The sequence below is a fragment of the Lolium rigidum genome, chromosome 7 (genome assembly GCF_022539505.1).
Source record: "Lolium rigidum isolate FL_2022 chromosome 7, APGP_CSIRO_Lrig_0.1, whole genome shotgun sequence".
NCBI classification, from domain to species: domain Eukaryota; kingdom Viridiplantae; phylum Streptophyta; class Magnoliopsida; order Poales; family Poaceae; genus Lolium; species Lolium rigidum.
This window is the reverse complement of record NC_061514.1, coordinates 228,487,408-228,502,629: the sequence shown is the minus strand read 5'-3', so window position 1 is coordinate 228,502,629 and position 15,222 is coordinate 228,487,408. Positions and strand designations below refer to the sequence as shown.

General features: G+C 49.5%; 1 protein-coding gene across 1 annotated transcript in view; it reads left to right on the top strand.

The window, feature by feature from the left end:
* LOC124672511 (alpha-L-fucosidase 2-like) overlaps positions 1-8,285 on the top strand; it is an 11,556-nt gene extending 3,271 nt beyond the window's left edge. The window contains exons 5-10 of the mRNA XM_047208731.1: positions 442-600; positions 882-1,112; positions 1,217-1,318; positions 1,406-1,541; positions 7,487-7,682; positions 7,888-8,285. Coding sequence (XP_047064687.1) covers positions 442-600; positions 882-1,112; positions 1,217-1,318; positions 1,406-1,541; positions 7,487-7,682; positions 7,888-8,209 — 1,146 coding nt within the window. The 3' untranslated portion in view covers positions 8,210-8,285. The remainder of the gene's footprint in view (positions 1-441; positions 601-881; positions 1,113-1,216; positions 1,319-1,405; positions 1,542-7,486; positions 7,683-7,887) is intronic.
* Positions 8,286-15,222: the final 6,937 nt, after the last annotated feature.

Genomic DNA, 15,222 nt, shown 5'->3' with positions numbered 1-15,222 from the left:
GCTCTGATACCATGTTAAGGTTCATGCACTAGCCACTTGAACCAAAAGTCCGAACTTATGGAAAGGGCTAGGCAATCTACTTATACACGTCAACAGATACAAGTATAGTCACTGAATTTTATTCTGCTGTGATTCTTAAAGAAAAAGGTCAAGTCCCATAAAAATAGCATACATGTTTCAAGTCCACATGTTATATAGTTTGAGGGATATGAAAAAAGAAAAACAAAAAAAAAGTGTGGGTGTGTCATGGTGCTCACTCACAAATTTTCCTTTTGGTTATTATTATTTTGGCACTTGTTAACTCCAAGCTCGGAAGCAAAGTTACTTAGTCCTTGTCACTTTCATTTTAGAGCATCCTTCGAGAGTAAATTTTAAGACATTAGAAATATGCCATCTGAGTTCTTTCATCTGATTGTTGGTGGAATGTTGTATTTGTGACAGATCAATTACCAAGCAAGTGACTGGGTAAGTCACCACGTCTCAGACATATGGGCAAAATCATCAGCGTTCAATGAAGATACTAAGTACGCAGTGTGGCCAATGGGGGGAGCCTGGCTTTGTACACATCTTTGGGAACACTACAAGTATCTGCTGGACAAAGTAAGAAATATATGTGCTTTTATGTTTTTACCTCATAGGTGAATTTTTGCTACATACTGATACTATTTTGGAATTATAGCCTGGTTGCGAAGTCTCAATCTTGCTTAAGTTTTATGGTACTGGACTCTTATTATTGTGGAACTGGTCTTTAATTCCTTACCACGTTGGTACTCACATAGTTATGGGTTCTGCAACAACTGCAGGTTTTCTGAAACAATATTCATGGCTATTTGACATTTCACAGTTCTGAAGCTCTTCTTACTCTTTTATGATTCATTTAGGATTTTTTGAAGAACACTGCATATCCGTTGTTGGAAGGATGCGCCTTGTTTCTGGTTGATTGGTTGACTGCGGGACCTCGAGGTCTTTTGGAAACAAACCCCTCTACCTCTCCAGAACATGCTTTCATTGCTCCTGGTACTGGTGGTCAGCAAGCTAGTGTAAGCTATTCAACTACAATGGATATCTCAATCATCCGAGAGATATTCATGGCAGTTGTTTCTTCTGCAGAGGTAACAAGTACATGCAGTAACCAGTTAGAAAACTATGCCAGTGTAAGTGTAACATTTTTTTTCTGAAATGAGTGTCTGATACTATTGATGCTTTTATACAACAGGTCTTAGGAAAATCTGATACTGCTCTGGTCCAGGAGATCAATAAAGTGCTTCCAAGGCTCCCTCCGATTACAATTGCGAAGGATAAAACAATCATGGAGTGGGTAAATGCTCAAATATTTCTTTGGTTTGGATTTGTTCTATCATAGTATGATTCTACATAAATATTGATCCGGGTACTTTGCATGGAGGCACAAGATTTTGAGGACCCTGAAGTTCATCATAGGCACCTGTCTCATCTCTTTGGTCTTTATCCTGGTCATACTATAACCATGCAGACAAATCCTGAGATTTGTGAAGCTATTGGTAACAGTCTTCGCAAACGAGGTTTGTATAACATAACAAATAATCGCATTCCCGTATTATTCCGTAATGTTGATGCACTATACATAGATAAATGAATGATGCTCTATGCCCTGAATATGGGATGTAGTCCGGCCTAGGGTTTTATTGTTAGTGGTGTATAGTCCCCTGTAGTCCCCTATACTGTATATTCCCATAGTGTGAGGGGTTTCCCTGCATATTGTACCCTTGTACATGTACTGGCCTTTGGCCCACTGTGAATACTCCACTGTGAATACTAGTTGCTCATTCTCAACATGGTATCAGAGCTCTAGGTTTAGCTCTTTGCACGCTGCAACTCCGTGCTCGATCCACGCCGCCGCCGATGATCTTTCCGGCCGTCGCTGCTCCACTCTCCTCTTCCTCTCTCTTTCCAAGAAATTTAGCCTTCTTTCGGCCGTTTTAGAGCTCCAAATCGAGCTCCCCCGTCGGCCCCGTCGAGCTCTCTGTCCCGGCCGCCGCCGGCCAGCCGTCCTGGCCGGATCTGCTGCTCCACGCTCTGTCCCGGCTCCGGTCGGCCCCGTCCCGGCCGCCTCCGGCCGGCCGCCTCGCCCCGGCCGCCTCTGGCCGGCCACATCGCATCGCATCTGGCTCAGCCCGGCCCCAGCTTGGCCCGTTTCGGCTGCCTGCCCAGCTAGGCGTTGTCCTGCTGCGTACTTGAGGCTGCTGGCGTTGCCCAGCTGCGTACGCGAGGCTGCTGCTGCTTGTTGATTGTTGCCCAGATTCAGATCTGGTTAAAAAAAAAAAAAAAAAAAAGATGGCGACGTCCTCGTCCTTTATGCGCATTCACATGCGTGGCCTTCGGCTGTGGGGTGTTCTTATTGGCGAAGTCTCTTGTCCACCGCACCCCACTGCTCCTGTGCCTCCTACTTCGCCGTCTGTGCCACATGCCCTTGCTGAGGATGCTACTCAGGCTGATCGGGATGCAGCCGAAGTCCGTCGAGGCCACCGCCGAAGAGGCATATGAGGAGCAGGTACTTGCTTATTCGGAGGCTCTTGGCTCTTACCGTGACAGCTTTGGCTATCTATACTCGCGTGGTGTGATGAGGATGCCACGGCCGCCGCCGTCCCGTCTCGCAGTGTTCGACCACGCTTGCTTCGAGTTTATGGGCCTTGCCACCGTTGCCGAGATGTGGTCTCACCTTCGTCGCCGCTATCAGCCTTCCGGGGATTCTCTCGTACTTGTCCGTGTTGCGCCAGGAGCATGATCTTCGGCAGGGTGACTCTACCGTTGATGAGTTCTACACCCGCAGTGCGGCGATCCGGCGCCGCCTTGATTCTCTTCGCAGGGCTCGTCTCGTGGTACTTGCCGGTGTTTCCGGACGAGTACGTTCGGATATGGACTTCCGGAGGATCCATGAGTTCCCGTCTCGCCTTCGCCCGCAGTTTGAGCCTCGTCGTGCTCGCTTGTTTGCTTGAGGTCGTGTTCCTATCTCGCAGGTGCCGACCGAGCTTCGTGCCGAGGAGACTCGTTTGCGTGGTGCCGGGACTCGCTTGGGACACCCTCTCGTTCTTGCCGCTCGAGTTCCCACCGCCCTCGCACCGCCGCTTCTTCCCACTCCGGCCGCCCGCCGCTTCCGGAGGAGCCCGCCCGTCTCGTGGTGGGGGTCGCCCTCGCCCTCCTCGGCTCGCACTCACCGTAGGAGGCCCGGTCACCTTGAGTCCGACCGCTATCGAGGCGCCGAGGTGTACCTCCTCGTGCTCCACCTTCGCCGCCCGTCGCCACGGGCTTCACCGAGCAGGATATAGCGAGACTTCGGCCGTCTCCTTGCCTCCTCCGGCCTCCGCTTCGACGGGTACCGTCGCCTCCGCGGCCGTGTCCTCTCCACAGTCGGTACATCTTCGTGGGTTCCGGATTCCGGAGCTTCTTTTCACATGTCTCCCGATTCTTCCTCTCTTTCTTCTCTTCGACCTCTTCCTCTTCCCCGTTCGTGTTCTTACCGCCGATGGTACTTCTCTTCCCGTTGCTAGTCGTGGCACTCTTTCTACTCCCTCTTTTTCCGTTCCCGATGTTTCTCATGTTCCCCGTCTTACCATGAACTTGTTTTCCGCCGCTCAACTCACTCGATTCTCGGTTGTCGGGTCATTCTTGATGTTGATTCTTGTTCCGTTCGAGACACTCACACTCGGGCACCGGTTGGGGCCGGCCCTCGGTGCCGTGACTCCCGTGGACTTTGGGAGCTTGATCGGCTTCATGTTCCTTCCTCCACCACTTCACCGACTACACCATGTGTGCTTGCTGCCTCCACTCCCGCCTCTTTTCAGCAGTGGCATCATCGTCTTGGTCATCTTTGTGGTTCTCGCTTGTCGTCCTTACTTCGTCGAGGTCTTCTGGGGCCTGTCTCAGGAGATGTCTCGCTTCAGTGGTTGTCGTGGTTGTAGGCTTGGTAAACGAATCGCTTACCTTATCCTACCAGTGAGTCTGTATCTCAGCGTCCGTTCGATTTGGTCCATTCTGATGTATGGGGTCCGGCTCCCTTTGCTTCCAAGGGGGTCCACCGCTACTATGTTCTTTTTATCGATGACTTCTCTCGCCACACTTGGATTTATTTTATGACTTCTCGCAGCGAGGTTCTCTCGATATATAAGCATTTTGCTGCCATGGTCCATACTCGCGTTTTCCACGCCTATCCGTGTCTTTCGGGCTGATTCTCGCCGGTGAGTATATCTCCCAGCCTATTGCGTGGTTTTCTTGCCGAGCAGGGTACTCTTGCCCGCTTTTCCCGTCCCGGCGCCCATGCCCAAAATGGCGTGGCCGAGCGCAAGCATCGCCACCGCTTGAGACGCGCACGTGCGATGATGATCGCCGCCTCTCTTCCTCCTCACTTCGGGCCGAGGCCGTGTCTCGTTTCCACCTATCTCATCAATCTTCAGCCCTCCACAGCCCTTGCGTGGTGGCATTCCTCTTGAGCGTCTTACTGGTCACACTCCTGATTATTCGACCCTTCGTCTTTTTGGTTGCGTTTGCTATGTTCTTCTTGCTCCACGCGAACGCACCAAGCTGACTGCTCAATCTGTTGAGTGTGTCTTCCTTGGCTACAGCCCTGAGCATAAGGGATATAAGTGTTGGGATCCTATTGCTCGCTCGGATGCGCATATCTCGGGATGTCACCTTTGATGAGTCCCGTCCTTTCTACCCGCGTCCCGCCTCTTCTTCCTTCTCCGTGAATGATCTCTCTTTTCTCATGTTCCCTGACTCACCTCCTCCTATGCCTCAGGTCCCTTCACCGCCGATTCTCTCACCACCTTCTCCTCCTTCGCCCACCAGACCCTCCTCTCCTCCCCCACCACCTTCTCCCACACCTTCCTCTCCCATGTCCCCTTCCTCGCCTACGATGGTTCCTCCCTACCCTTTTCACTACTCCCGTCGTTCACGAGAGGATGATGATGCTCCTTCGATCCGCCCTCCACCTCAGTGCAATGCCCTCTCCGTCCGAGCCGACTCATCATCTTCGTGCTCGGCCTTGTCCTCCTGATCGCTATTCTCCCACTCACTACGGCCTCTCTACGGTCCTTGAGCCGACTTCTTATCGGGATGCTGTTGCTCATCCCGAATGGCAGCTAGCGATGGCTGAGGAGATTGCTGCTCTCGAGCATACGGGCACTTGGGATATTGTCCCCCCTCCTTCCTCTGTTCGTCCCATCACCTGCAAGTGGGTCTATAAGGTCAAGACCCGCTCTGATGGTTCCCTTCAGCGCTACAAGGCTCGTCTTGTGGCTCGCGGCTTTCAGCAGGAGCATGGCCGCGACTATGATGAGACCTTTGCTCCAAGTGGCTCACATGACCACCGTTCGTACTCTCCTTGCCGTTGCTTCGTTCGTCGATGGTCCGTCTCTCGCCTTGATGTGCGAATGCTTTTCTTAACGGTGAGCTGCACGAGGAGGTCTACATGCAGCCACCTCCCGGCTATTCTATTCCCGATGGCATGGTATGTCGTCTCCGGCGCTCTCTCTATGGCCTTAAGCAAGCCCCTCGCGCCTGGTTTCCAGCGTTTCGCCTCTGTGGTGACTTCGCTGGTTTTGTCCCTAGCGCACATGACCCCGCGCTCTTTGTCCACACATCTTCTCGCGGTCGGACTCTTCTTCTTCTTTATGTTGATGACATGATCATCACAGGTGACGACCCCGAGTATATTGCCTTTGTTAAGGCCCGTCTTCGTGATCGTTCTCATGATCGATCTTGGTCCTCTACGCTACTTTCTTGGGCTTGAGGTTTCCTCTACCTCCGATGGCTTCTATATCTCCCGAGAAAAGTATATTCAGGACCTTCTCACTCGTGCCGCTCTTGGTGATGAGCGCACCGTCGAGACTCCTATGGAGCTAAATATCCATCTCCGCTCCACCGATGGTGATCCTCTTCCCGACCCGACTCGCTATCGTCACCCGGTTGGGAGCCTGGTCTATCTTGTCGTCACCCGTCCCGATATCTCCTATCCGGTCCACATTCCGAGTCGGCTCATGGCTGCTCCCACTAGTGTCCACTATAGTCATCTTCTTCGTGTCCTCCGCTATCTCCGTGGCACTATCTCCCGTCGCCTTTTCTTTCCTCGCTCCAGCCTCCTTACAGCTCCGGACCTACTCGGATGCTACTTGGGCTAGCGATCCGGAGGATCGTAAGTCTCTTTCTGCCTACTCGTGTCTTTCTTGGTACCTCCCTCATTGCTTGGAAGACCAAGAAGCAGGCTGCGCCTCTCGTTCGAGTGTCGAGGCTGAGTTGCGAGCGATGGCTCTCTTGACGGCTGAGGTGACTTGGTTACGCTGGTTACTTGCGGATTTTGGTGTTTCTGCTGATGCCCCGACTCCTCTCTTATCGGACAGTACTGGAGCCATCAGCATTGCGCGTGACCCGGTGAAGCGTGAGCTCACCAAACACATAGGTGTTGATGCCTTCTACGTGCGTCATGTTGTGCAGGAACAGGTTGTGGCCCCTCATTACGTGCCTTCCGAGCTACAGCTTGCTGACTTCTTCACCAAGGCCCAGACCAGAGCACAGCATGGGTTCTTTCTCTCCAAACTCAGTGTTGTTGATCCACCATGAGTTTGAGGGGGGGTGTTAGTGGTGTATAGTCCCCTGTAGTCCCCTATACTGTATATTCCCATAGTGTGAGGGGTTTCCCTGCATATTGTACCCTTGTACATGTACTGGCCTTTGGCCCACTGTGAATACTCCACTGTGAATACTAGTTGCTCATTCTCAACATTTATGACTATAAATTAAGGCGAGGTAGTGTATAATAATGTAGTATAAGGCTATAAGCTACATGTTCAAATACTTCGGTGTACATAGTCATAAACATCTAAGAAACAAATATAAGACAGGACATAACAAATTAGTACCGTGATGTTTTTACGTGTTTCGGCAATCTTACACAACATTTCTACGTCTGTTGCCATGTGTTTGATATGTGTCGATTATTTTTGGATGTCCTGTTTCTTCTATCAAGCGCATCGAGCAATATTCTAGGAATTAGCCATTATTGGTGCATGCTTCCATAATAGTATGAACTCAAAAGCAATAAAATGCTGGTGGCAGTCTGCTCACCGTCGAACCACATCAGCTGTTGGAGTTGAATCTGGCACAGAAGGCTGGGACAAGAGTGGCTATAGATTGTGTGATCTGGCACAATCAGTAGTATAATCGTCTTAATTATGCGGTGTGATTTTTAATATGTGGCAACTGACAGGTATTGTACAAGTCCAAATAAAGATGTGTACAGATAAACTTGTTGTGATTATTTACAATTGTATTGTGAGTTGTGACTTAGGAGCATCGATTATCAAGAGAAAACGTGGGACGTAGCTTGTGGCAATATGTATTCTGCTAAGAGAGGGTTGCAATAAGAATATTTTTGTAGCGCTGCTACGCTTCACCTACTAAAAAAAGGGACACTTCTCCTCAATTGAAGTTAAATACATGTTTTTTTTATTAGGAGAAGATGGTCCTGGATGGTCAAGTACGTGGAAGATGGCTTTGTGGGCACGCCTTTTTAACAGCGAAAATGCATACAGAATGATTCTAAAGTTGATCACGTTGGTTCCTCCTGGTGATGATGTTCAGTTTGAAGGAGGACTGTACACCAATTTGTGGACAGCACACCCGCCATTCCAGATTGATGCAAACTTTGGGTACAAAATGTTCCTAATTTTCTAGTATACAACCTCTATTTCTGTTTCATGTTCGACAGTCTCCATAGCTTAGTTACTAATTACCCAACTCTGAGTATACGCCTGTTATCTCAAAGGTCTTACGATGAAGAGTAGCATGCTGATAGAAAATACTCGTATCTGGTTCTGTAGTTGTTGGCATCTCTAATTCTGTACTGTGTTGCAGATTCACAGCTGCAATGTCTGAAATGTTGCTTCAGAGCACTCTCACTGAGCTATATCTGCTGCCCGCCCTCCCACGTGAAAAGTGGCCTGAAGGTTGTGTAAAAGGTTTGAGGGCCCGGGGGGACATCACTGTCAACATCTGCTGGGGGAAAGGGGAGCTCCAGGAAGCAGTGGTGTGGTCTAAGAACAGAAACAATTCAGTTTTACTGCTGCACTATGGCGAGCAAGTTGCCGTGGTCACTGTGGCAGCTGGTAATGTTTACAAGTTCAATGCGAGTTTACATTGCGTAGAGACATGGACCCTTGACAAATGTGCATTTTAGAGTGTTGGCTTGGTCAATTTGGTATATATGAGTTTGCGCGTTGATAATAATTTAGTGTTTGAGGGTCAATAGTAATTTTGTGTGTGTGTGTGTGTGTGTGTGTGTCTGTGTGTGTGTGTGTGTGTGTGTGTGTGTGTGTGTGTGGCTTGATCACTATGTGTGGGCATATGCGTGAGTTGGTGTGCGAACAATAATCTAATTCATGTACCTTTGTTATTATGTGTTGGCATATAAATGAGTTGGTGTAGGATAATACAGTTGGTGTGTGAATAATAATCAAATTCATGTAAGCCAGCCATCGATCTTTGGATTGGTGGACGACATCATGGAGGAGGCAGTTCAGTGGGCTAAGGCAGGGGCTAAGGGTCTAAGGGTAGTGCTGCCGACAACCTGGGACGTGCACTGATGTATTTTCCTTTTTTTGTTCTCTCCGTCTTAGGAGGCTTGTAAAACTCCCTATCTTTTCAATGCAATGAAACGCAAAAGTCTTTTGCGTTTTCTCGAAAAAAAAATGTACCTTTGTTGTTCTGGGTATGTGTGTCTTGATTGTTTTGTGTGGGCACAATAAAGGATGCATGCTTGTAGAGTACAAAAATATAGAATTGAGTGTCCTTGTGAATATAGCAAGATATCTCACATTGTATAGTATTGTGATCTAGTACCATAGTACATGATACTGATTTAGTTATTATCTTCACATTGCAAAGTTTCATACTATCACTTCATTTATTCATTTTTAGATGCTACTACAAATCTGTGTATATGATCTATATCTTACTATTGATTTTTCTTTTCTCGCTTGATACGTCATGGTCTTGTGTGAGGCGCACGCGCAACCATCATATCTATGTAATTCCAAAACCCCTTGTTTGTCCGATGTAGTGACCGCACACCGTAGACACCCCACACTACTTGTGCACGCCTAGAGCATGTGTGAGCCCCCCTCCACGCACGGTCGCATCGGGCAGTGTGCGTCGGGGCCTGTAACCCGCGAGGTCATCTCTCCCTTCCACCACCATACACGGAGCAGGCTTTCTGTGGTATGCAAGTTCTAGTCATCCAGTCATGTCAGAGTGGGCGACGGGCGGCCTGCCGAGGCACTCTGGCGGCCTGCCGAGGGGTCACAACAACCTATCATGGGTTCATTGTAGCATGGTGAGAGGTCGCGGCAGGCGAGAAGGCATGCGTGCGTAGGGAGCCAGCTGAATTTGGCGAGGGTAGTTGGTCTGCCCGAAAAAGAAGCTAGAGATGTGCTTGGCAGTGATGACCACATGCGATGCAAGGGCGGCCCTACAAGTTGACGTCGAGGCGGGTACTTGACATGTGCTTGGCATAGACATGTGCGAGATCGGTTTATCAGACAACCAAACATTTGACGTTAAACATGCCATGGCACGGAGCACGACACACAAATCAGGTTTGATGATGTCCAGGTTGATGTGGTGAAGATGGACCAGTGATGGAGATCACACAGATGGGTGTAGCCGGTTGAGACACATGAACGTCCCTTGTGTGGCACGTCTGACATTGCCGCATGTTTGAATAAGAGGAGCCAACTGGTACAAAGTCGACATTGGTGTTGGAGTATAGGCACACGAAGGCGACAGGCAGTGGGCGCCACAATCCACGGACAGACCCTACCTACTTTGGTTGTGCCCCGTGGAGGAGATCACAGAGACCGACCAAGGGCAAGGGCAATGTAGTGTGAAAGCATGTTTAGAAGCTAGGTCTAGCATCTTGCGGCCTGAAATTCCATAATATGTTAGATATATTGTTAAATCTGTCGAAGACTATTGCTGAGTTAACGATTTGAAGGGCAAAACCCTCCCCTAGAGATAAGATAGGATAGAAATACTAAACTACCAAATTTAGGTTCACCAAATATATACTAACCATTTTTTTTTTCATGAAAGCCTTTTATTTAGTCAAAGGAGGATATCCAAAAAAAAAACATGAATGTGTTCAATTGTTCATACATGTGATTCATAGGAATTTTCAAACCTTTTCTTTATGCTTATCCGTATAGAACCAAGACATTCGTCGACTATAGTTTTACCGGGTTTTGGGTTTTATGTATACACTTCTCCATGTTGCACTTGTTAATATTTATTTGATCAATCAACTATTGAAATGATCCATCTGACAAAAATTGATGGTATAATAATATGCTTTAACACCCTGAATAACACCTTACCTCACGCCCAACAATAACGTGGATAAATTAATATCCCCTTCACAGTCGATCGTGGATAAGTTAAGGATTAATGGTGCAGGGATAAAGACTTTAACTAGGGCCTGAAGTAGCTAATGCCATGTTAGACACTTCCATCGACCAAAAGGCCGATGCGCTTACACTTACACTTACATCAACCAAAAGAGTCTGCGCGCTTACACTTAAGGTATGTTTGGATTGTGACTATAGCGTGCCATACCAGTTTTTTGGTTATGATCAAAATGTTGGCCACTGTTTGGATATTTGCCAATTTTTTTAGCTTATCAATGATTCACTATAAACTAGTTCAAGTTTTTATTAATGTTAGCCAACTTGTGAACAAGAAAAGGCTCAACCAAATATAAATTAATAGAGCAACATCTCCACATACGGTCCCAGTAGTTGTATTGGGGTGTCGGTTACATTTTGGGCTCACACCCGCCGTGTACGTCTAATAACGTGTCGACACATATTGAAGCCGAATAAAAGCGCTGACAACCTCGTGTCGGCCCCTATGCTCAGGATGTTGGACGAGCATGCCACGTAGGATTTCACTGTCATGTCAGCAGCCAAACGACGGTTTACGCTTTAATGAGACGCCTCGGATAGCATCCGGGGTGGGCCGCCATCTTTAATGGAAGCGTCGGTTCCCCATGCAAAGATGCCTCAGTGTTGTCTTAAATGCCTACACTGGCCCTATCCTCCTATTCAACACCCTCTCCGCTCACCACTACCACACTCACCTCCACACTCGCCACAAAATGCCGCGCCGGCTTGCCACCACCTACTCCATGCTGAGCCGCAATGGCGACATGCCGGTGCAACCCGAGCCCGTGGCCCTGCCGCCCGAGCTCGAGCTACCGGACTTCTCCGAGAACTTCGAGTTTTACAAGTGGAATAAGGCGTTCATAGCGGACACGAAGGCTGAGTCGCGGACTCGCGGAGAAGGATGGGGAGTGAGCCGTCGAGGAGCAGTTTGTGGGGGACCATGGGCAAGCGGCGATCTTGGCCTCGTTCAATGTGGCGTGGACTGGAGGATCCGAGATCAAGTCCTTGAGAAGACCAAGGCCACCATCTTCAAGCGTGTCTCCGAGATCTCAAGCGGACGCCCATGAAGGAGGCTGGTCGCCTCATGACGGCGAGCGGCAGATTTTGCTCGAGATCAATGCCCGCCAGGCCAAGGCGGTCGAGCCTAACTGATATGGATATCCATGCCTGGTACACTAGAACGGCCATTGATATGATAATTAGGTCTAAGGTTGTACCAGTATTTTATTATAGTCTTGTTATTAGGAAATAATAATGTAGCCAGGTCATGTGGTGGGTCAAATTAGGGTTTTAAGTTGTGTCTATTTGACTTGGGCCTATCCAAGTCGAATTAGGTTAGGCCCAATAAGGGCTGGCCGGCCACCCCACCCCTCATATAAGGTGGAGGTGCGGCTAGGGTTTGGGAGAGCTAAGTTTAGACAAAAGATTAGGGTTTTCCCCATTGCGTGTGTTCACGTGTATCATCCCTCCGGGGGTACGGCGCTGCCGTTATCTATTATATCCGCTGCGAAGGTTCTTGTGTTCATCAAGGATTGTCTAGCTCAAGGTTTGAGGCGTATTGTTCATCGATCCGTTGCTTGCTGGATTCGTTCCCTCTTCTTCAGGCTGCGTTCATCGCGTTGTTGGGAGGATTCTCTACCCCAGGTTCTCGCTGTGAAAGATCGGGCAACACTCTAGGTGGATAAAGCTGGATTCCCCCTTATCAGGTGGTATCAGATTTCTGGGTTGCTCACGGCGAGGTGTTGTGGATCGATCTCTTTGGATCGGTTTGCATCGGAGAAGATTGGCTATAGATTGGAGGAGTTTGGCTCTCGGTCGAAGGAGGTTGGTTGGAGGAAGTTTGGAGTTGTTCTGGTGCAGTTTGCAGGTCATCCATGGATGTTTCGAAGGTCAAAATCACGAAAAATCGCGTCTGAAATCGGGAAGAAGATGACAGTTCACGACGCGATCCGGTCCCCAGGCCGGTTGACCTAGTCTGGACCGGCCGGGCCGGTCAAAACCGGGTTCTAGACTGGTGCCAACCGGCCAGGATCCCGGGGCGCCAGGACAGTCGGCCGGTCACCGGGCCGGTCTGACCGGGTCCCTGGCCGGACCAAACCGGTCACCAGGCCGGTCTGACCGGGTCCCTGGCCGGACCAACCGGTTCTCAGGCCGGTTCAACGAGGATCCGGGCTGGGCGAGCTGCCGTTGTTTCGTTGTTTCTCCGGCGAAATTGGTTGTTGCCGCCGATGATGCTACTTCGTTTCCGGGCGATGTTTTGGGCATGAGGTGTACTCTTCCGAAGAAATCTAGTAAGATCTTCAATGACTATCTGGACACCTTGAAGGGAGAAGCGCGTCCGCCATCCAGTCTTCGTTGGTATCTACACCGTCTTGCGATAGTTCAGGAGTATGAAGATTGGGAGAGGAACATGGAATTGGGTTTTGCTCGATGTCGCATATACAATAGAAAGTTCAATGGATCTTATGCATATTATCTTGCTCTACGGCGTGTGGACGAGGCATTAGAACGTTGCTGGCATGATGCGGTGGACAGAGGTGAATTTGCTGAAACTTGGGAGGACTTTCAAAAAAATTCTTCGTAGTGGTTTCCTGTATATGGAGGAACGTAAGAAGTCGTCCGGAGTTGTGCATGCAGGAAGTGGACAAGTGCATAGTGGAGGCAATGAAGGCAGTGGACAAGTGCGTAGTTACTGCTCAAAATATTATTCCACTACGAACAGTCACTAAGGACGATATGATATCTTCAGAGGAGAGGAAACCTGGCTCTGATACCAAGAGAACTACTGTGACTGTTGAGGAGGATGTACCATTGAGCGGGCTGAATATGCAACTCAAGAAGGTACAAGATGATGCTTGCAAGGCAGTTGACAAGGTTCAGCGGTGGAGTTTGTTTCGGACTCGATGCTTTATCAAGGGCAAGGCTTGCAAGTTGATGATTGATGGTGGTAGCTGTACTAATGGCATTAGCAAGGCGATGGTGGCAGCATTGGGGTTGTCTACATGGCGTCTTTCTGAACCTAAACGTCTTGAGTGGTTGAATAGCTGTGGTATGCTGAAGATTACTTACAAGGTGCGTGTGCCATTTACAGTTGATGAGTATGTTGATGAGATAGAGTGCGATGTGTTGCCATTGGAGGTGTGTGGATTGCTACTTGGGCGTCCTTGGCAGTATGATCGCAATGTGACACATGCTGGACGAGCAAATACATATTATTTTATGCATGGTGGCAAACAACGGACTTTGAAGCCTATGGGTGATGATCATATCAAGTCCGATGTGGAGTTAGTGGTGCGTAAGGAGAAGTTGCACAAGCCTAAAGTGCAGCAAGAGGTGCATGATGTTCCGAGCATTGATGTTGGTGATGTTTCAGCTATGCTCGTAGATGACAAGCCGGCTCTTGTTGGTGACAAGCCGGATGAAGCTACACTTGTTGTTGATGTGGATGTTGCAAGCATGTGCTACGGCTCCAGCTTGTGTTGATGCCGGATATCGTGACCGATGATGTTTGTGCTGATGGTGTGTCAGTACATATGGCGCAGATGCGCGTGGGAGGAGTGGGAGGTGAGCGCGTCAGTGGAGACAGTGGGCAGCCACTACAAGAAAAGTTCTGATAGACAACGTCTCAAAATCGTCCGCTAAGGGGTATTTTCGTCGCCTATGGGCCTAACCCGACGATATGGGTTCTGTTGTCTAAAGTGCGTCAGGCAAAGTCCTACGACGATTTTTCGGTCCGTCGCGCTTGGGCGCCCTTCCGCCACGGGAAATCGGATCGCTGTGCGAAATGTTTCCGGAGCCCGTTGACCGCCGACGTCATGCAAACCGACACGTGGCGTACGCCGTTAACCGGCGCTAACGGCGTTAACCGGCCGAAACCCCGTGGTAGATGGTAGGCCCACACGAGGCCTCGCCACGTCTTAAGCGGGCCGGCCCATTAAGTTTGCGGGCTGGGCTAGTCGACTTAGTTTGACCTGGTCAACTATATAGCCGGGCTGGTCCATTAGTTACGTGGGCCGGGCCTAACCTCTAAGGTTGATCGGTCAAAACATTAATGGGCCGGCCCACTCAAGCATGTGGGTCGGGCCGAATGCACTCGTTTGACCGATCAACGAGCAAAAGGGCCGGCCCAAAAACATGTGGGACCCACTTTCCGTTATCGGGCCGACCCATTTACCAAGTAGGGTCCACCTTAAAGCAAGTGGGCCGGCCCAAGAGTTATTGGGCCGGCCCAATTAGCATGTGGGTCCCACTTTCTCGCTATCTGGCCGGCCCATTTAGTACGTGGGGTCCACATTAGATCAAATGGGCCGGCCCACCAAGCCGATGGGCCAGGCCAAAGCACAGTGGGTCCCACTTTCCTGTTAATGGGCCAGCCCATTTAGTATGTGGGGTCCACCATATAGCAAGTGGGCCGGCCCAACAAGATAGTGGGCCGGGCCAAAACACAAGTGGGTCCCACTTTCCAGTTAAAGTGCCGGCCCATTTAGTATGTGGGGTCCACCATATAGCAAGTGGGCCGGCCCAACAAGATAGTGGGCCGGGCCGAAAGCACAGGTGGGTCCCACTTTCCAGTTAAAGGGCCGGCCCATTTAGTATGTGGGTCCTGTAGGATAACGTAGCATAGAAAACAAAAATTTTCCTACCGCAAACACGCAATCCAAGCCAAGATGCAATCTAGAAGAAGGTAGCAACGAGGGGGTATCGAGTCTCACCCTTGAAGAGATTCCAAAGCCTACAAGATGAGGCTCCTGTT